The sequence below is a fragment of the Leptopilina heterotoma genome, unplaced genomic scaffold (genome assembly GCF_015476425.1).
Source record: "Leptopilina heterotoma isolate Lh14 unplaced genomic scaffold, ASM1547642v1 Lhet_18, whole genome shotgun sequence".
In the NCBI taxonomy this organism is placed as follows: domain Eukaryota; kingdom Metazoa; phylum Arthropoda; class Insecta; order Hymenoptera; family Figitidae; genus Leptopilina; species Leptopilina heterotoma.
Window position 1 is genome coordinate 2,448,404 of NW_025110896.1, and position 22,504 is coordinate 2,470,907.

General features: G+C 30.7%; 2 protein-coding genes across 6 annotated transcripts in view; one reads left to right on the forward strand and one right to left on the reverse strand.

The window, feature by feature from the left end:
* Positions 1 to 20,194, forward strand: part of LOC122499925 (ion transport peptide-like) — a 59,271-nt gene extending 39,077 nt beyond the window's left edge. For 2 of the 4 annotated variants that reach the window (XM_043608516.1, XM_043608517.1), the window contains exons 2-4: positions 17,233 to 17,630; positions 18,584 to 18,704; positions 19,602 to 20,194. In XM_043608516.1, coding sequence (XP_043464451.1) covers positions 17,233 to 17,630; positions 18,584 to 18,704 — 519 coding nt within the window. In that variant the 3' untranslated portion in view covers positions 19,602 to 20,194. Of the gene's footprint in view, positions 1 to 2,099; positions 2,494 to 17,232; positions 17,631 to 18,583; positions 18,705 to 19,601 lie in introns of those variants that run through there. The other 2 variants (XM_043608514.1, XM_043608518.1) reach the window with 2 other exon arrangements.
* LOC122499922 (peroxisomal leader peptide-processing protease-like) overlaps positions 1 to 22,504 on the reverse strand; it is a 106,529-nt gene that overhangs the window by 77,592 nt on the left and 6,433 nt on the right. The window lies entirely within an intron of this gene.

Sequence of the window (22,504 nt, forward strand, 5' to 3'; positions counted from 1 at the left end):
CTATTTATTTGTATAAACAACATTTTTATTTATTTGTTCCAATAAAATTTTTATTCCTATGCACGAATAAAATTTTTATTTGTACAAATAAAATTTCTAATTATTACAAACTCTTATTTATTTATATAAATAAAATTTTTATTTATTTAAGTACAAAACAAATTTTTATTTATTTATATGAATCAAATTTTTATTTCTTTCTACAAATTGAATGTTTATTTATTTATACTAAAAAAATTTCTATTTGTTTGTATAAATAAAACTTTTGTTTATTTGCACAAAAAAAATTCTATTTATTTATACAAAGAAAATTTATATTTATACAAACAAGATTTTTATTTATATAAACAAAATATTTTATTAATCATGCAATAAAATTTTTATTTATTTACACAAAAGAAATAATAGTCTCATAAAAGACATTTGATATGAATAATTCTAATCCAACTAATTAAAGGTATCCCCCAGGTATAGTTTTCAATCTTTTTTGCTTGTGCACACAAGCGTAAAAATTTCTTTCAGGAAATTCATATGAGTCTAATGTGTTGAATCATTTTTCTAATAATATAGACTAGACTCGAATATGATATATACGTTCTCCGAAAGATGATGTGCTTTTAGAGCACAAAAAGAAATGTCAAGACTTCCAAAAGATATACGCGGCCAGGGTAAATAATATCAAAAGCATGAAACGTTCTAAAACGATATTGAACAATAATCTACAAATTTTATTGTTTAACACATTTATTTGCGTCACAAAACAAGTAAATTTTTTTGAAAATTGTCCTAAAAATTACAAAATTTAAAAAAAAAATGTTTTTTTATTTATTTACTAAAATTCTGTAAATTTTAGGATAATTTTGGTTGTTATTACTTATAAATCAATTATAATTTAATGAAAATCGACGTTGGCAATTTTTTCAATCAATAAATTAATTTTTAATTTAATTAATTAAATTTTAATTTAATTAATTAAATTTTAATTTAATTAATTTAATTTTAATTAAATTTTAATTTAATTAATTTAATTTCATTAATTTGAAAAAATTCATTAATTGCTCTAATTTTTCAAAATTAATAAAATTATTAAAATTAATTAACTAAATTAAAAATTGATTAGAGCAATTAATAAAGTATTCCAATAATAAACGAACCGATCTATTTTCAGAAAATGAGAAAATAAGTATCATTCTCAAATACTATATTACAATAATTCTACAGCAATCTCTACAATTACTAATTAGCAAATTAAACTTTTTTCCCAACATAGCAAATTTAGAAAAAAAAACCTACTTAATTACAATAAAATGTTATAAATCAACCAACTTGCATCAGCCACCATTACATATTCGCGAGTAACTGAATTTAAAGTACATAAAAATACATTTACAATCTCGAAAAACTCAAAAAACCCTATTGCAAAAAAAAACTTTATTATTGTAATTATTCAATTATCAACTATTATAACAATTACCCACAGTTAAAACACACACTTTTCATACCAGCATTACTTAACATCGCATATATAAACCATATAAATTGAAGTCGCGGGGTGTTTTTTTTTTATTTTTAGTCGATCGCTTTCGATGTCGATCACGTGACGTTGTCGATGCAGCGTTCAATAGTTGATGCAACCACAGAGCGAGTTTACAAACAGCTAATTTATTTCTTTACACACGCACAAGTTTAGCAAAGGAGAGGAAAAAAAAGCAAAAAAAAAAAAAGTCAAGAACTCTTCGCGGATTTACACAAAACCGGAAGAAACTATACCGGCGTGTGAAGCCTTGCTCTCACTTGTCATCGAATAATTAACAACATAATCCAAATCTCTCTCGAAACATTTATTTGAATCAAAGAAAAAAAATTAATTTTTCCTAAAATCAAAATACCAAAAACCCAAAAAATAAGTACAATTTTTTTTCAAGTAAAATCAAAAATAAGAATCGTCTATCATCAGGAATATAACACGCGGGGGGTCTTGCCTTTAATAGGGGGGAGGGGGAAGTGGGGGTCTGGCAGGAGCGCGAGATCCGATTGGTTCGCGGCTCGGCCATATTATAAGCGGCTGCAGTCCGCGCTAGTTAATGTTAGCTCGAACCTCCACAAGAGACGCATCTCTGATCGTATTCTATATACTTGATCGAAAGTATTGTATTACAAGTTCTTTGAAGTTCTCTCTTTAATACACAAGTATCCTTAAAAAAAATAATTGTGCTTTGGTTCCTCTTCAAGAGTTGAAAAAAACGTGATTTCTTATCAATACCTGTGTTACCAAGTTTTATTTTTTTTTGTTGAAAATAAAAAAGGTTCGCGAGTTTTTTGAAATCTTGTGTCAAGTGTTTAAATATTGTGTGCTTCAAGAAATCGCTTTCAGGGTATAATAAAAAAAAAATCTCCCTCCCCTTAAAATAAAGGGAGATCCTGATCACCAAAAGAAGGAGAAGCGGGTGTAGGAAGCAAGTTCCGAAAAAAGGAAACAAAAAAACTAATAAAGTAAGTGGAGCACGTGCCATCCTCATTAGAGCTTAAAATCATCGCCGCTAGCTTATGAGCCGAACGATAATTAAAATTTCGCGAAACTATTCCAAAAATAGTGATCCAAGTATCATTAGGTACTAACCATTAATAGGATTGATAATTAAAAAAGTGTTATTAGAAGTATTTGGTAAAAATATTTTTGAAATAAAACAAGTCTTATTAGTCGAAAAAAAATCGTTTCGTTGTGTTTTACTCGACCCCGTATCTAAGCAGTTGTCCGTTATGATTCGCTCGCCTTTCTTGCCCCAGGATACGTGACCGAGAAATATACCTGCTAATGCCGGGTGTACTTGCGAAGAATGAAAATACCGGCGAGATTATCACTATTCCAAATGTCATAATTGTCACAAGTTTCTTCCAAATGTTACAAAAGTGGTCCAAATGTCAATTCTCACAAAATTGTACCAAATGTCAATTCTCTCAAAATTGTACCAAAAATAGAACGTAAATCCATCAAGATAAAATATCTTCAAAAATTACCTCCTCTCTTCCATAAACAAACCCAACTAAAGAAACAATTGTAAAAGAATTTGTGAAAACTAACAATTTATCCTCAGTACCAAAGACGAATTAAATAAACTCTTCTCGTCTTTGGCAAAATCTAACAACTCAAACCGGATATTTAAGTTCAATAGGCGGCTAAAAAGAGTCCACTTGGATTGAAAACAAAATTGGCGGGTTAACAGGAAACATTTAGCAGAGCGAGTTGACAAGTTGACGTCTGTTTTGTCTGGGTCGTTTCTCCTTTGAGAGCCGCTCTCTCTCATCTCTTTCGCGAGTGTGATCATCACAAATTTTCTCTCGTCTATTTTGCACATTTACACAAGTATACAAAAAATCCAATTTTTCATCAATCGTAAAATCAAAATCAGAAAAACAAAACCAAAACGAAGTAAAATTCTCTATAGAAATTTCTCGAGCACAAGAAACTGGATACGAGAGATATGAATATTAGAAGATAAGAAACCAACCGAGAAAAAAGATATTCATGAGAATATTTTTGCGAGGGGTTGAAAATAAGAGAGCGAGAAAAAAAATTCTATTTCATACATAGAAAAAAAAGAGAGAGAAAGAGAGGAACGTCTATTTTTAGACTTCATTCAGAGAATCTTTAGCCAGCAAGGTCCAAACGTTGGTTGACTCGTGCTCGTATTTCTGCCACTATACTCTCTCATGCACGTGCTGATACAAACAATGACTTCTGTACCTTGCTATTAAAGCACACGAGTCCAAGACCTTCTCGCCTCTCTTTGCATGTATATAGCAATAGATCACAATCTTTCACTGGCCTAACCGACTACTAGGAAACGATACAGGTGGGGCCGAACCACCAACCATGACACCTGTGGCATGCCTTTCAACAAAGTCATTCACCGCCATCGACCGGATAACTAAAACTGAATCTTATTATTATTATTTATCTCCCTAATGTGACGTGATAATAATTACGAAACTTATTCTTTCCTTATAGATATACAACATTTTTATATAAATACCATACACCAGCACTACTTTTCTCCCATGAACTACTAATTTTATTGCATTACTTAAATTCTCTTATCAAACCATCTAATCAAGGTTTAGTTACAAATAAATATTGATTCAAACGATAACATACTCACACAGAAAGGGCAATTTTCCCATAATTTGAAAACTCGCGCTTCAAAAGAAACTCTTCTCAGATAAGATTCACTTTTGGAAATTAGTTCACGATAAGAGAAATTTACAAATTGTATTTGTAAATTACTACATTACTTTTCGAGAGTTTCCGATTTTTCTTTTTAGAAAGATGATTCTGTGTTAGTACTATTCTGTATTAGAACTATTCTGTATTAGAACTATTCTGTATTAGAACTGCATTAGCATAATATTCTGTACTAGCATGTGTTAGTACCATTATTTATCAGTACAATTCTGCATTAGCACTAGCATCTGTCAGTACCATTATTCATTAGTACAATTCTAAATTAGCAGCAGCATGTGTTAGTACAATCAGTGCATATATGAAACCACGTGTGATAATTACAAAAAGTAAAGAACAAGAAGGAAGGGGAAAAAAATTGAAGAGCAGATAAGTGATGTGGGGAATTATGGTCGGTGAAATTTTGAAGGGGGCAAAAAAGAAACACAACAAGATCGAAAAGCCTAACAACTACTCTTTCCACGTAACAACCTATTTTTGGAAACAATCAATTAAGTCGAGCATCGACGCCCTCGAACGGTTCCCAGAAGCCTCGAGCATCTGTCGGTATTTTTAAAGCGAGTGCAGACTGGTGCGCTTTCACGTTTGTTGCACTCTCTTGACGATCATCCTCCCTTTTCCTTCACTCTTCTCTCTTTCTCACTCCATCTCTTTCAAACGCAGTCATCTTCTCACGTACACCGTTGCCTTCAAGATTCGCCATAAAACTCATCGCGTTTTACAGCAATGCACTCCTATCATGGGTTTGTGCCACTTCAAAACGAATAATAAAAATCAACACCACCAACCAACACGAGACTCATTTCAACGAGATGAGTGGAAAAACTTTCGATCAAGGACGCGCGAATAAATTCTTCAAACTATCATTTCTGTATAACAAGTCCTCTTTTCTTTTAACAATTGGTTTCTGTAACAAGCCCTCCTAACCCTTCTCGTTCCCTATTTTCACTAGGAATCAATTAAGGAATAAAAGTCCCTTTTTATGGTACAAAGGAATAGAAATTTAATCATCAAAAATATCGCCATCAACTTTCTAACTGCGCCAAAATTATTTGAGACAAAAATCGTTGACGTATTAAGAAAAGATATTTCATATTTCATCATCATTCATCTCCCAAGTTCTTCAAAAGAATAAATATATATATATATATATATATATATATATAAAAGAACAAGACGAGAAAATAGACTTTTCAAACTGCTCGCGTCACAGTGACTTATTTCTGTTTCTTCCGTTATAGTTTAAAATCCACTTCAAAAATATACATTTCGATGATTTATGGTTACAACAGTTTGAAAATTATAGCTCGATAATTTCATTTCTTCCTGTTTTTCATTAATAATAAGATGTAAGATAAAAGGTTAACGATCTCTAACTCCTAGGGAAAGAGAGCTTTTTAAAAATACTATTCGCCAAAACATTAATTATACAAACATGGGACAATGATGATGATGATGTGACTATACGATTCTTCTCCACATCAAAGAAAATACAATAATAAACAACGAACTTAAAAGTTAAAACTAAATTTTCCTTTTCCCAAGATTGATTGCTTAAGGGGAGGTTCTCATTGCGGAGGCCAAAATAAACACAAACTTTGACAATTTTTTGCGAGGAACGGCTATGACTTAACGATGTAATTTTTTTTTCTAAATAAAGATACTTTCTTGAACTTTTAAAATATATATTTCATTTTTAAAAAAAATGCAAAATGGCGGCCAATATGGCGCATCTAGAAAATAATGTTTTATTAAATAGGGAAAACGGTGGGCATTCTATACTGCGCAATTTTTAGTCTAAAACAAAAACTCAAAAATTTTTATAAAGGTGACATCCTAAAGAATAGGTTATACCTAAAAAATAGTTAAAAAGTTAATAAAATGTCAAATGGCGAACACATTTTTAAAAAAACTGCGTTTTTGCATTATTTTTCCATATTTGACCTCTTGTAAAAATCTCTATTGTTAACAATTTTATCATATTATAGGTATAACCCCAGTAGAATTTAGTTACCTTTAATTAGCCGCAAACCCGAAGTTGATTGATTAAATAGTTTAGACGCTACGATGCCCACCAGTTTGAAAAATCTTGTTTCGAGAAAACCGCGTTTAAAGTTTGAGAAACATTTTTGTGCAATAATTTTATTCTTTGCAATTCTTTGTTCAATTTGCGTATATGATAAATATCTATAGGTATTTAGGGTCGCTCTTTACGATTCTGAGGTCAGATTTGCAAAATTTTTAAAAATTGATTCGATTTGCCTGACATTTGTTACTCAGTGCTCGGGACGGCGGTGAGTTCAAGACTCCATAAAAACGAAAATATTCTTCGGATCAAAAAATCGCTATACACACATATTCTACATATATATAGCTTTAAAAAAATACAATAAAAAAGAAATCAATTTTTTTGACTCCCGCAATGGGAACCTCCCCTTAACAGATTAGAGCAAAGTTTGTTATTAAGTTTCTAAGAAATTTCTCCGAATAATGCAAAAATAAAATCTGAAGAAAGAGTATAATGACTTCTAAACATTTAGACTGATTCCTAAATTAGCTTTATTAATTTTATTATTATTATTAGCTTTATTATTATTGACTAAAATAGATCAAAGTTTTTCTAAGGATATCAAATTAAGAGAAAAAACGAATCAAAAGTGTTGCGAAGCAACATTATTTAACAATTTTAGACAGTGTTGTACTACAGGAATCAATATAAAACTTTGGTAGTGAATACTATTCTTTTAGATTTGATTTTTCTCCGTTATAAGTTTTTATACATAGTGAAAATAGATTTCAAGATAATGCAAATAGATTCCATACTGATCGAGATGGATTTAAAAACGCAGATAGTTTTCAAAATGATCAAGATGGATTTGAAAATACAGATAGAATTCAAAATGCTAGACATGCATTTCAAAGTGGAGATAGAGTTCAAAAGAATGGAGGTAGAATTTAAAATGATCCAGATGCATTACAAAATGGAAGTAGAATTCAAAACGATGGAGATAGAATTCAGGATGATGAAGATAGAATTCAAAATGAAGATAGAATTTAAGATGATGGAAATAGAATGGCAAATAATGAAGACAGATTTCAAGTTAATGGAGATAAACTTCAAGTTGATGGAAATCGATGGAGTCAAAAGATGAAAGGTGAAGAAAAGAGTATGGCTGGGCTACGGTTTTCTCGTATAACGCGAACTGGTAGGACGCCAAGCTGTCTGCCGGAACGTGAATGCCCCACCACGCGAGCATCTGGCGGCATTGCTCTGGTATATCTGAGAGTGGCGGTTTATATGGCAAGGTGGTAGTGGTATATGCTGCTCCTGCAGCAGCAGAAGTAGCAGCATCAACACAACGCCTACCCAAAGCAGCATTATACCAACACAAACCAACAACAGAGCAAGTTTTGTCCTACATACAGACACATATACACATGTGCATTTATACAGATATAATATATAAGCATTTATACACATATGCATAAATATACATATCCATTTATACACATATGTATTTATACACATTCGCATTTATAAACATATGCATCTACAAACATATGCATTTATAAACAAGCATTTATAAACATATGCATATATACACAAGCATTCATAAACATATGTATATATACTCATATGTGCACTCATACACACATGTGCACATATACACATGAATGCATAAATACACAAACACACATCTAAAATCACACATACGCATAAAAAGATTAGCATAGAGAAACGAGTGTATACCAGTATAAGATCATTTCTTTAACGCTTCACGCGAACTAACCAGCCTCCAGATCGTTGTAAGTAAATTGCACTTCTCCCTTCCTACCTCCGCCCTCATATACTTGTCCCGAAGCACACAGTGCATGACACTGCTTGGAAAAAAGACCATCTTAACGAAAAAAAAAGAAAAAAAAACAGAGGGCCCTCTGTTACACTTACATACATTCAAGTCGCGCCCACCAAGTTTCTTCTCTTGGCTCGGAGTTTCTCCTTGGATCTTCTCCGCCAACGACACGACCTCGTCAACGTTTCGATCGACATTTTATTCTCGCGATCAAGCGCGAGGTTCGTTGACATTCGCCTCCCTTGTCACTAATACAATCAACTACAATAACTAATGTCTCCCAAACTTCTTATTCATATATACAACATCAAAAGCAATAAATTTCATTTCAAACGAAACGAATTTCTCCCCTAATTTTCTAATTCACAAATCAACTATTAAACGAAATTACACATCTCTCTTCAAAATAGAAATAAATCCGAATTCATAACTATTTCGAAAATAAAATACTGCGGAATGAGTAAAAATCAAAGAAATAGTCCTAATAAATTTTACGAGGCGAAAAAGATCTGATTTTTTCGAAAATAAAAAACTGCCGAACTAATAAAAACCAATGAAACGAATAATTTTTAGAAGAGAAAAATTAACATCAGTCTGATGCTTAGCTTTTCAGCTCTGTCAGCTTTTCACTGATTCTCAGCGATAAGTATGCCACTAATTTCAAACAGCGTACATGCGCTAATTAATCAGTGAAATTCCACTGATTATTTAGTGAAATTTCACTAATTCACAGCGCATATACGCTAATTAGAATCAGTGGCATACTTATCGCTGATTCAGATTTAGAGACCACTCTTAAAAATTACGACAGGCAATAATTTCATCTTATATACAAAAACTAATATTCGATTATCCATATTTGTATACAGTTTTCTTAAAAGTATCAAATTGATACAAAAAATTTGCAGCAACTTATGATTCGATTAATATTTTTGGTATCAACATTTTAAATCCAACTTTTGGTTACAATTTGATACTTTCAAGTTAACAGTATCATAAATTCTTGATAATCCATCAAATATTATACAGTTTTCGTCCCCTCAAAGAAAGTATATAGTCTAGAAAAAATACCTCTGGATGAAAAATACATATTTTGTCACCGAGATTCCATTTCGACACGAAGCTCGAAACTGCGTGTTAGTTTTTATAACACACAGTCTAATATGTGGTGCATATATATATAGAAACCCACAACAAACCAATGAGAATTGTATAAATGTGTGCGACACACCTGTTGATTATTCGCTTTTATATGCGAATGTGTGCATATAATACAAGTGGATGGAACTTTTCAAGAATATTATATGCACACTAATAAATCTCACGATTCATTTGATCCGAGTGCGGTGTATATATATAGAACTACAATCGGAAATATACAATTCTACACCTGATTATAAATCGAGCAGCCAAAATAATATCAAATTTTTTCTTTTCTTTAAACTGATTTCTTTAATTTCAAGACATTCCAGACTCTGAGACGATAATAAAACGCACAATACAAGCATGTAAAAAATAAATAAAGAAAATTTTACTGTACTTTTATAGTAAAGCCTAAACTGTCAGCAAGTGCTGCGCATTTTTATCAAATTTTACTGATTTTAAAGTAAAAGTTGTACTATGTTCGAAGTACATTTTACTAATTTCTACAACATCGTGTATACTTCGAATGTAGTAGCAAAATTTACTCCGAAAGCAGTAAAGAAATACTTCTGTCAGGACCACATTTTTCTCCCTGTAAATTTCGAAATATAGTACAAAATTTTTTACCAATTTTGAATATTAGTATACCCTACGACTAATTAAGGTCAATTCACTAATTCAGATTTAGAAATTAAACCTTTTTAATATTTTCGAAATGAATTTCACTATAATTACAAGAATAGTCAAAATTATCACAGAAATTGTCTGTGGAAGTAGTTTGCCGACAGAAAAAGCTAATCAAAGTGCTTTAATTCTCAAAACGTATCAAGTTCCACAATCAATTTTGGTAAAGTAGTTACTAAAAAGCAGCACGTGGCAAATAAGGTGTGAGAAACGAAAGGCATATGAAATGGGTGTATCAGAATAGCTTAGCATTCAATAAGTTAGCGTTGTCATAGGTTAATTGGACTGTCCTTATATAATTATCTTCGCGATTGACGTCATTAACTTCTGTATTTGCGTTGTATTCGTTCTCAAAACGACGCGTGTGCTTTTACCTACATATATATTTATAGTAAAAAGAAAGTTTCATTTTATAAATCTCAAATAAGCATATTCTGCCAATAAACCTGTAAAATTTAACTTCTAGTCCTTAAATTCAGCAAAAGATGTCTGGAAAATATTTTTTTTTAATTTCAAGACGTCCTTTTCTCAAAATAAAATAACTATCTCTCCACTATGCGTATTGTTTTCGATAAAAAGCTACTGATTATCCGACAAATCGAAAATTTAGTAAAAAAAATTCTTCTACAAACTAAATTAATTTTTATACTTAACAATTTAAAAAACAAACAAAATAATTTTCTAAATAGAAAATAAAATGCAAAATGTTTACCAAAATATATTTTTTTACTTCAACAAGGAAAGGAACTATATAGATCAATGAAAAATCGAAAAACATTTTTCTGATGAAAATTTATAAACTTTTTCATCCCAAAAATATTTTTCTAGAAAAAAAAAGTTGTTGATCAACAACTCTCCTGAACACTTCTGCATTATATTTTTAAAAGATTTCGTATCAAAAATTTTATTTTGATCTCACAAAAATTAATGTCAAGGATCTAAATCATAAAATAAACTATAAACCTCGTCTATTAGTTTACGTGACTCGCCATTTCTCTCTGTTTTTGCACGTACGCATTTTGCCTAATTTATTTCCATAATATTTTTTTTCCTCCAGCTATCTCTGCAGGGAAAGTTCGGGAACATTTATAATCGGCTTTTTGAGAATATAAATACGCAGGTTTCACTATTATATACACTATACAAATAAATATATCATCTCTTTATAGAAATTGTGCTTCATGGAATCGAGAGCAACTTCTTATTACAAGTTTCTTATCTGACAATTTGAGAAAATTACAAAACACAATAAATGTGATAATTCTTTCGTTGTAAAAATTTCCACTTCCGATTTAAGCAGAAAATTTTATTTATCGATAAAATTGTACATATTTAATAAATAGAAATTTCTTATAACCAAAAAAACTATAAAAATGAATTAAATATTCATTTGCATTAAATAATCATTCCGATCAAAATAATTATTTGGAACAATATAATTATTTGGAACAATATAATTATTTATAACAATATAATTATTTGTAACAACATAATTATTTTGATCCTAATAAATATTTACAACGATCAAATAATCATTTGAGTCAAAAAAATATCCATTTCGATCAAATACAATAAATAATTTAATAACTTAATACAATAAGTAACTGAATCATAAACCATTTATTTAGATCAAGTAAATATTTACTCTTTTTTCACTCCATAAAAATTCAATAACGTGTATTATCAATTTTCATCAACCGGAAAAATTAAACTCAATTTTTTTTCATTTTAATGAAATAACCACATTAAATAATTTTGATTATTAAACGTCTAATTAAGAAAAAAAAACGCCAGCACATAATTTGATAATAACCGTTAATTTTAGAAAATATATCACATAAATGACCGACAGTTCAAGTGCGTCGTCTCATTCATTTTAACGCATATAAATAAAAAAGATTTAATTTTAAATTTGGAATCAAGAGAGTGTCCTATAAAGATTCAGATTGTTTTACAAATCTTTCGTAATTAGCATTGACGTAACAAGCGCAGATCTTCATATTTCAGTAAACAGGAAAGTCTCTCGTAAACAAAAACATATCAAAATATAAATTTTTATTACCAAACAACATTTCTCTATAAAAAAAATTTTTGTTTCTTCTTTTCATAACCCTCTTTCGCCCTTATAAATTTCTTTATCTTTTATTCAATACTCAAAATATTGTTATAGAATTTTATCTAGTTTTTCTATTCTCTGTTAAGATCTTTTTTCTAATATTAGACGCAGGTGAAAACTATAGCAGTTTTCACGCTCCTGAAGTTAGCGTCGACGCTGAGCGTCAAAAACAATTGTTTTTTGCGAAATCGAAAAGCTGATAATTATTTTAAAGTTTTTAGATTCAAAAAAAGGGCCTCACAACAAAAGGTTTACTATTAAACAAAATAGAAATATTTTACTGAAATAAGTTTCAGTCATTTTTCTTACATTAGAAAATTACATTAAATTTACTATAATTTTTAATTACTAAAAGTCATTCAATTTTCATTAATTCAGATTCAGAGTGAGATATAAAAGTAAAAAATTTTCTTTTCTTCACAATTCACCTTATACACCTTGTGGAACAAGAGAGGGGATAGAGAGGGAGATTAAAATATCCGAAGGACTGTGGAAAAAAACTTGAAAACCCTTATCTGTGGCTGTAGAGAGTGAAACAAACTACTAGTCCAAGTAAAATATCAAGAATTTTATACAAAGGGATTGAACAAGTTTTGCTGCGTCCCTGAAATCGAATGTCGTCGTCGTTGTTGTCACGACACGAGAGAGGAGAATGCTAGTATTTCGATGAAGTCGGGTCATATCTGTATGGCAATCGTGAAAATTATCGTCTTGTTGATCTTGGATACAGGCGAACTACATCCAAAATGCGACTTTGCAACACACCTGATCCACTTCCATAAACAATTTACAATACACTTTTAATGAAACGCAGAAAAAAGATGTTGAATAAAAAGAAGAAATTTCGATTCTCTGTTAAAATATCAAATATTATTTTTAGGCAGATCTTTTTTAGTGGAATTAATAGTCTAGTTAGGAGTATGGTTAATGCTTCAGGTAATTCTCTAGTTAGCATTCTATTTAGTGCTCTAGTTAATATTTAGTTAATACTCTGGTTAATACTTAGTTAAAACCTAGCTAATAGATAGTTGATACTCTGGTTAATACTCCAGTTAACTCCTCAGTTAGTATTCCATTTAGTGCTCTTATTAATACTCTAGTTAATATCTAGTTAATACTCTAGTTAGTACCTAGTTAATACTTTAGTTAATCCCTGGTTAGTAGTCTAATTGGTACTCTAGTTATTACTCAACTCAGTGCTCTAGTTACCACTTCGATTGACTAATAATTCTCTTGTTCAAAATCCCCAAGGAAAACGAAAAACAAAATAGTCGATATCTAAAAAATTAGTGTGAATGTGATTAAAAAATGATAAATACGTGAAATGAAAAGGACTCCTCTAACAATCCAAGTGATTCATTCTCCCTGTCGCGATGCATAAACAAAGAATAGCGGCGAAAGGGATATAGGTAGGTCCGAGAGCACGTCAAAGAGATCGAGCCGCAACCTCGTTGGTGGTTGATTTACGGCTTTCGTTTTTTTTCATCATCTTCTTCTTCTTCTTCTTCTTTTTTTTGGGTGCTCTCACATATAGCTTTGTGCGCGCGTGTATAAACACACGACAGCAGTATCACATGCTTCATATTATGGATACACGGTATACCGACGGCGGCAGACCGCCTAATTAGAGGCCCCCTTCTCTTCTACTCTCCTTCCACAGATGATCCTCTTATGTTCACACACACTGCACGAGCGATACTTCTACTACTTTTTCTTCCCCCCTCCTGCTTTCATCTTTTCGTTTTCTTCATCTTCATCATCATCATCATCATCTTCTTCTTATTCTTATATTCTTTAAGTCCGCAAAGGTTTCGTGAGCTTGTTCAGCAACTCCTTCTCACGATTGAGTCATCCAACACGAGAAGGACCACCTGGCGAGAGTCGCGATCTATCTCGTCTTATCTTTATTTACTCCTTATCCTTATGTCCTACAGGGGTAATAATACCCACAGGAGACAGGATACTAAAATAACATTCAGAAAATGGGACAAACATCAAACTATATCTAACCATCTAACTCTATATCAACATTAATTTCTTTACTTAAAAAATATCTCAACTAAAAATAGAATAGAACATTGAGGAAAAAATGTAAATACTTGATATAAAAATTATAAAAATTACTATATAGAAATTCGTGGAGAAATACAGAGATATAGGGAAGATAATAGGAAAGAGAAAACGGGGTGATAAATACAAGAAAGCTAGCATCGCATCAGAAACGAAAACAAACCTAATGTTCCCTTCGGGAAAGTTGTGGATACACTTACATATTTGGATGTGCCTCTACGTGAATACCTATGCGTTCGTATATATCCGCGAACTTAGATTGTGCGAGATTGTACCAACGATCGAGAGAGCGAACGTGTGGTTTTTTTGCTAAAGGGGATTTACAGATTGCACACCTGTGCATGTCCGAGCCAAGGAAAGACCTCACCTGTCGACCAACCGGTCCCCATTGACTTTTTCTTTATTTACCACTGCCATCACCCCACCAACCACCCATTGCTTCCACCTTTCTCTCTCATATACAAGATACGCCAAGTGGATAAGGAGTCACGTATTTATATGTATAAGCCGGGTAGCACGATCAAAACTCACACACACATTCCATATTATATATACTCTCACGAAGAAATTGTTTCATACACTCTCAACATTTTACTAAATATAGAATGACTAATGTCGTGGGAAGTTGAATTGACAGTTCCAAATGCATTCATTTGTTATATCAAATAGTTTCCCTATTCCTGCATTCAACAAAAATATTATCTTTCGAAACATGTTTTTAATAGTTCATTACTATTAATTCATTATTATTATTAACCTTCATTAGTTCATTACTATTAACCTTCATTATCAGAAATACTGCATATAAATTTTGCAAACACTTTAAACTTTAAAATTAATTAACGAACGAATAATATTAATAGATTATAATATATTCATATATTAACATAACAATATTTGTCGTGCTCTGAAGAAAGGTACATTAACGTAACTTAAGATAATTTAAGAAGCTAATTATTTTAAGGTTATGTTTGTATTATTTTTACCTGAATTACAAGTTTACCTTAATTACAGTGTCTAATTTAAAACTAAAATCAGTTTTTATTCATTATTTTAGATGCAATGAAGACTTAAACATATTGAGAGTTGATCCCCTTTGTGTATTTTTATTCTAAAAATTAAAAAATTACAACCATAACCTAAAATCTTTTGCTTCTAAGGTACCTTTCTTCAGAGCCTAGCATATATATTAATATCAATACTAGTATATTACATCCAGAGAAATATATTTATCTTACAATTAAATAGAAATTTATATTTTACTAATAAATTTTATTTGCTTCAAGTCAAAATTATAGTTCCGCACAGTTCTTTTGGAGGTATCAAATTGATACCGAATAGAATCGATACCAAATTGAGTCAAATTGATACTAAATTAAGTCGAATTGATACCAAATTAAGTCGAATTGATACCAAATTGAATCAAATTGATACCAAAACTTTGAATCGAACAAGGACTTGATCCACATTTTTAGTATTAACTCTTTCCAATTCGATACCAAATACAAATCAATTTTTTAATCAACAACAAATTTCCCCATTATCAAGCAGATTCTTTCTTCGCAATTCATCATTTAATGCACAAGTTTTCAATGAAAGTAATGCAGCTTTCTAAAGGTGAAACTTGATTGATTCTGAATTAGAAATGATTCTTGTGATGTATACAGAGAGCGCCCTTAAAAAAAAAAAGAAAAAAAAATTGTCAATGATTCGACAACCTATATAGTGCTGCGTGTATATATAATAACGTTTAATCATTTAAGGACGCTTACATTAGATTTGCTACTTCAACGAAATTATGACGAAATGTTCTACGACAAATTTCAATTCTAAATTACCAGTGCAAAGGCATACAAATAGATCTGTCAGTTAGGTTAAATGGAGCAATTGAACCCAAGTTTCAAACGCATGATTTCATCAATCTATTCTTAAATTAAACCTAATGGTTAGCGTAATATATCAGGTTCTGAAAACAATTTACTTTTAATCATTTTAATAGAAATTTCCCTCGGAAGCTTCTTTATACTAATTCCTGTAATTTATATACTTTCGTAGAGGGCACTATAAATTTAGTAATACGTATATATGCACATGTGTCTAGATCGAAGGAAATTGTTTCTAAAATCTGAATTTAGCGAAGAGTCGAAAATTCTAAATTGAGAATCGTCCCGAAAAAAAACCTCTAGCTAAATAAAATAAAGTGACAACCTCAAAAACTCCGAAAAGCATACCTTTCAACACTCGAGCGTCCACACCAACTTCACCCAAAAAAAATTCTACACCCAGAACAGAAAAAATACAACAAAAATTAAAAATCAATTTTCTTAAATATATACCAAAACTAATTGATTTTCACCATCATTTTAAAAATATCTTGAAAATTGGTTGAAAATTAAAGGTTGTAGATTTTTTTTCCGAAAAATAAATTCCAGATCCGGACCACTGGTTACCCAGAGAGAGAGAGTGAGTGAGTGAGAGAGATGGGAGAGATGCAAAAATTCTGAGAATCGGTCCTCTGGCTAAAAATAAAATCCCACCCGGGAGCAACGATTATGCCCCGAAAAAAAAGAGAATCGGGGGGCGAAACGTGTGCTCGGCAAGGATAAAGGGAGACAGAAAGTCGAGATTGGAGTTTCTATAAGAAAAAAAAGGGTTGAGAGGGGGAGGGATTTGAGAGGAAATGGACGAAGGGTACACAAATGAGAGGCAAGGGGAAGAACACGGTGCAGGAGTCCGGTTAATGAAGTTGTCGGTTAAGAACGATTACAGGTGGACTCGTCCTGCGGGTGGTCCATTCACAGCAAACCGTTCCTCGCAGAACTGGTTAAGGATGTTATACTTTATATTTATAGCTATAAGGACCTCAGTAATTTATCACATTACTTCATGCGCGAATATCCACTTTATCATAATATTTGTACCAAAATAAATGTATCTAATAATTTTGTTTAGATGTTCCTAAAGTTTCTAACTTTTCAAATGAACGCGACAATATTTTTGTTAGTACCTAAGAATCTAATAAGTTTAGAAAACTATCCTAATTGAATAAAACTTATCTTTAGCTTCTTCTTAATAAATGAAAATTCTAAACGAATGAACTTCATTTTGAATTCCTCTGATTGCAGATGATGCATCGTCAACAAAGAAGGTCAGCCTCTCAGTCATTGTTATCAAACTCTGCCGCTGAACGTCTGTCATCAACGTTCGCGACGTCATCGTCATCACCAACCTCATCATCATCACAATTGACGTCCCCTGCATTCTCAACGTGTTCAACATCATCAACCTCGTCATGTCCAGCTTTACTCTCAGTTCTTGCCTGGTCAATGACGCTTCTTCTCGTATCATCATGTCTTGGAATTGCGGATGCCGGAGTACTCATGGGTCATCCATTCAGCAAGAGGTCCTTCATGGACATTCAGTGCAAAGGTGTCTACGACAAAAGTCTATTCGCACGATTGGACCGTATCTGTGAAGACTGTTACAACCTGTTTCGGGAGCCCCAGTTGCATTTACTTTGCAAGTGAGTATCTACCATTAAATCTCGATTAGAATACACCAAAAAAATACCAAATCACCATCTTCTTCTCAGATTTTCTAACTATATCAAAATCAGACAACAATGTATCAAAAACGTATGCATCACAACAATTTTGATACGTTTTTTGTCTGAATTTGTCATCCTTAGAAAAACTGTGTTCTTTCTTCAATGAAATATACCAATTCTTGAATTATATTTCGAAGTCTAAATTATTCGATTTTGAAGAATCTAAATTGTTCGATTTTGAAGAGTTAGGATTGTTTAATTTTAAAAAGTTCAAATAATTTGATACTCAAGAATTGAAATTGTTTAACTTTGAAGAATTGAAATCGGTTAACTTTGAAGAATTAAAACTGTTTGACTTTGAAGAATTAAAATCGATATTCCATTCAGAATAGAATTTATAAATGAATAACGTCATTTAGCAAAAAAAACCAAATAGCAAAAAATAGAGTTTTTTGCTATTTGCAAACATCATTGCAGTTGTAAAAAAAAGAATACGTAGCGCTTCATGAGTGCTCTGTAATACGTTGGCACGCGTATCGAAAGATTTCTCTTCTATTTATAGCTCACGCGAGCAAATGCCAACATATGTACATCCGTTATTACCTGGCACTTGTGTCCAGCAACAAGAGAGAATTAAAACTTTCCGATAATTTCATTTTTATTATAAATTTTTTTTTTTAGAAAAAACATTCCTATTAATACTATTTATTTCGCAATGAGGAAAACCCCAGAAAATAAGAAATCAAAAACTTGTTTCTGAATATATGAAAATACTTCTGCATTTCCTAAACGATTTCTTGACGATTGTCAATGTATAGATGAAACTAGTTGAAAATAGATCAAAATAGATTAAAATAAATAAAAATAGATCAAAATAAAAATAAATAAAAATGGGCAATGATTATTATGTGGCTAATGAACATTTACAGAAAGAACTGCTTCACGTCAGACTACTTCAAGGGCTGCGTGGAAGTATTGCAACTGGAGGACGAAATGGAACAGATACAAACATCCATCAAACAACTCCATGGAGCTGATCCCGGGGTTTAGGTAGCTTTTTATTTTTTTGTTTATGATTTCACTTAGTTTTTTCTCATTTATTTATTGCTTCACTAACTTTTCTACTTGCAACAATAATTTCAATATTGAAACAAATCTTCTATTTTCGTTTTATTTCTTCTTCTTGTACATTTTTAGTGCACATTCTATTCTTTTTTCTAAAATATCTTCTTCCTTCAAGCACCAAATATATGTAATTTTCCTCGTATATATAAACACACACCTCTTTACCTTATGCACTCGCTTTCCTTTCTTCTTTCTCATTTGGCAGCAAAAATTCCTAACAACACGTAACGCCTTGTACACCTGTTGGACGGTACCTTTGTAAACGATTTCACCCAGATGCAACAAGTCTAAAAAGAAGGCTTAGGTAATTCCTCACGAAATCCTTTTCTATCTAAATATATCCTTTGATATCACTACTAAAAGTACATTGTTAATTACATAACTCTAATGATAAAGTATTGTATCAACATAAACTGCATAATAATTAACAATGTACTTAAGTGGAATTTTTCTCCCATCTCTCCCGTGCAATAAACACCAAAATTCAAGTCTCCTACTTGTTGATATTTTAGAACCAAAGTTTGATTTTTAATTAAGGGAAGTTTTTTGCTTTTTGAAAAGTCTAATTTTGGAATTTTGCAATTCACACAAGACCCAAGGGAACAATACCGAGAGATGAGATTTTTTACAGGTTCTGGCGGGAGAAATCCTAGTATAGAATCATTGGGATCCAGCAAAAATCTTTTAACCTCTCTTATACTAACAAAATCATGAATTAAATCATGAATTAAATCACAAATTAACAGATTTTAGTATAAGAAAGAAACCATTTCTCCCAATTCCAGTTGATTAACATAAGAAAATTATTTGTTCTGCAAACAGGCAAAATTGCTTCAGCACCGAATACTTTACGAGCTGCATCCAAGCGCTGCTGCTTGAGGACGAGAAAGAAAAGTTCCAGGAGATAGCCGAGTACCTTGGCCGCAAGAAATAAAGGGAGATACTTATGCGAAGATACGACGATGCACGGCGCAGGACCAGGTGGGTGGGTGAACAGAGTGAATGCGCAGATTCAACAGAGGAAGAGAAGAAGAAGAAAAAGGAGGAGGAGAAGAATAAAAAAAAACATAGTGAGGAGAGAAAAAAAAAGATTGAAATAAAGAGGCGGCAAAATATTACCCGCGAGATCGCAACCATCAACAAGTCTCCTCAAACTCATGACGTCCCATCAAATATTATCATTCAAGTGTCGTAGTAGTCGTCGTCGTCGTCATCGTCGTTATCGTCGTCCTCGTCCCGCATGAAAACGGAACGGTACGAAAGCCATACATCCCACACAAATTCTAGTCGAGAAAAAAATATCCACGCGCTGAAAAGCCGTGCGTTTTATTGCGCACATCTGTGCGCAACTGCGAAGCGCATTATTATTTTTTATTACGTTTATAATTATTATTATTATATTATTATTATATTATTATATTATTATTATTATATTATAAAAATAGAATTATGTATTATGTTTTGCACCGGTTAACGAGACACGCGACTGCCGCATGCTCCGGTTTTCTTTGGGGTACCTGAGGTAAGGCTGAGCCCAGAGGTGCGAGTCAAGGAATTTAATCACTGACAAACATTCTTTAATTATAGAAAAAATGTGTACAATATCTATAAGAATGTTTGTCATTGTCATGAATTGCTCGCCATGTTGGACGTCATTTCATTCATTTATTTAAATATATTGCTCTTAAAAGGAAATTCATCTTCTAAAAATTAAAAAGAACGAAATTTTTTTCATCAATTTACTCTAAATCTAATTAATTAGTTATTAATTAATCTAATTAATTAGTTTTCTACTAATGCTGCTACTACTCTTTTCACTAATTAAAGAGTGTGGAGTCGTTTATTAATTTTTAAAAGAAATTTACTAATTTTTAGAAGAAAGCTACTAATTTTTAATATAAAGCTACTAATTTTTTTTAAGCAAACTACCAATTTTTAACAGAAAAGTTTACTAAAGTTTACTAAAGAAAACTACAAATTTTTAACTGAAAGCTACTAATTTTTAGTAGAAAACTGCTAATTTTTAGTAGCAAACTACTGATTTTTAATAGAAATCTACTACTATTTAATAGAAAACTACTAATTGTAAAGCAAAATATTTATTAATTGGAAAAGTAGAATTCCACTCTTTCAATTAACATATATTTTACCAACAAACTGGTAACTCTCTTTTCTAACAAATTAGCAGTTTTCTATTAAATTTTTTTAAAATTTTTGTAATTTAATTGATAAACGAATCCGCACTCTTTAATTAGTAGAAAACTACTAATTAAAATTTAAAGAAATAAAAATAAAAATTACATAAAAATACAATTCAATACAAAAAATAAGCTCTATATCTGAATTAGTGAAAAGTCTACTAATTTAAATTAGCAAAATTTTATACTAATTTTTAGTAACTTTTCACGAAAACTTCAGTAAAATTTTTGAAACTAAATAAAACAGCAAAATTTTACTAAGAATTAGTAGAAATTTTTACTGATTTAAATTCTTAATCCACTTTTTACTAATTTAAATTTAGACAATTTAATATACTAAAAAAAGTTGACAAATAATAGCAAAATCTTAATTCGATAATTAAAAAATTGAAAAAAATTTCGTTCACATCTAAACATTTAGAACATTAATTAACACCTTTAGAAAAATATTCTCGATTATTTGATATAGAATTGATAATTTACTGATTGGGAAAAATTTAAGAAAATTAAAAAATTTTTTGTATAATTTATAGATGACAAAAAAACACTTATACGGAAAAATTGAAATTGAAAGAAAATACTAAAAAATTTATATAATGTAAATTTTGAACATCCAGAAAAAAGTTTGTCTAACCTTAAAATGCAATAGTTTTGTTGAATCAATGAAAATTATTTTATTTTAGGTATCAAAAACAAACAAAAAAATTATTCTATAAATTAAAACTTGTTATTAGTCTATTTATTTTTGTCACGCATATACATGTTAACTTTTATTTATTAAGAATTGTGTTTCAAAGCAAAAACTGAATGCAAATAAATTATTTTTTTCAAAATCACTCTCTTCTTATTTAAAAAAAAAAATTTCTACAAAAATTTTTTTTAAAAAATATAAAAAAAATTTCAAAAAATATAAATTCAAAATAAGGGGAAAAACAATGAAATTTAGTTCAAATTTGCTTAAATTTAAATAAATCTAACTTATTTTATTATTCATTAAAACGAAATTTGTATAAAATTCGCACATAAAAAAATATATAAATTCGCAAAAAAATTCAAAAGCTTTGAAAAAAATATATTTAAAAGGAACTAAATTATTTATTATATTAACGTTAAGTCTTTAATTTAAAACTAGAACTTTTCTCTGGGTGTGTGAATTTTGAGCCCCGGATATAAATTTATTGAACAAACGATAATGCCAAAAAAAAAGTTTATTTATTCCAGAAAAAAATGATTTTGAAAATATATCCAGAATAAAATGAATTTATCACAAAAAAATTCACTTGCTAATAAAATTAAACGAACTCTCGAGAATATTTTCCAGAATTTTCACCAATTTTTTTTTCTTTTTTTTTAATGCAAAATTTGACGTGAATCCTGGTAGATGTCGAGGATTTCCTCAAAACAAGGAATGGGACAAAAATGATAAGACATATTTTGAGGTAAAGTGTAAACGAAATGACTATTAAAAGCCGGGGCAATGAAACGAAGGAGAAAGTGATTTAGGGCGTTGAGAGGAAAATGAATGGT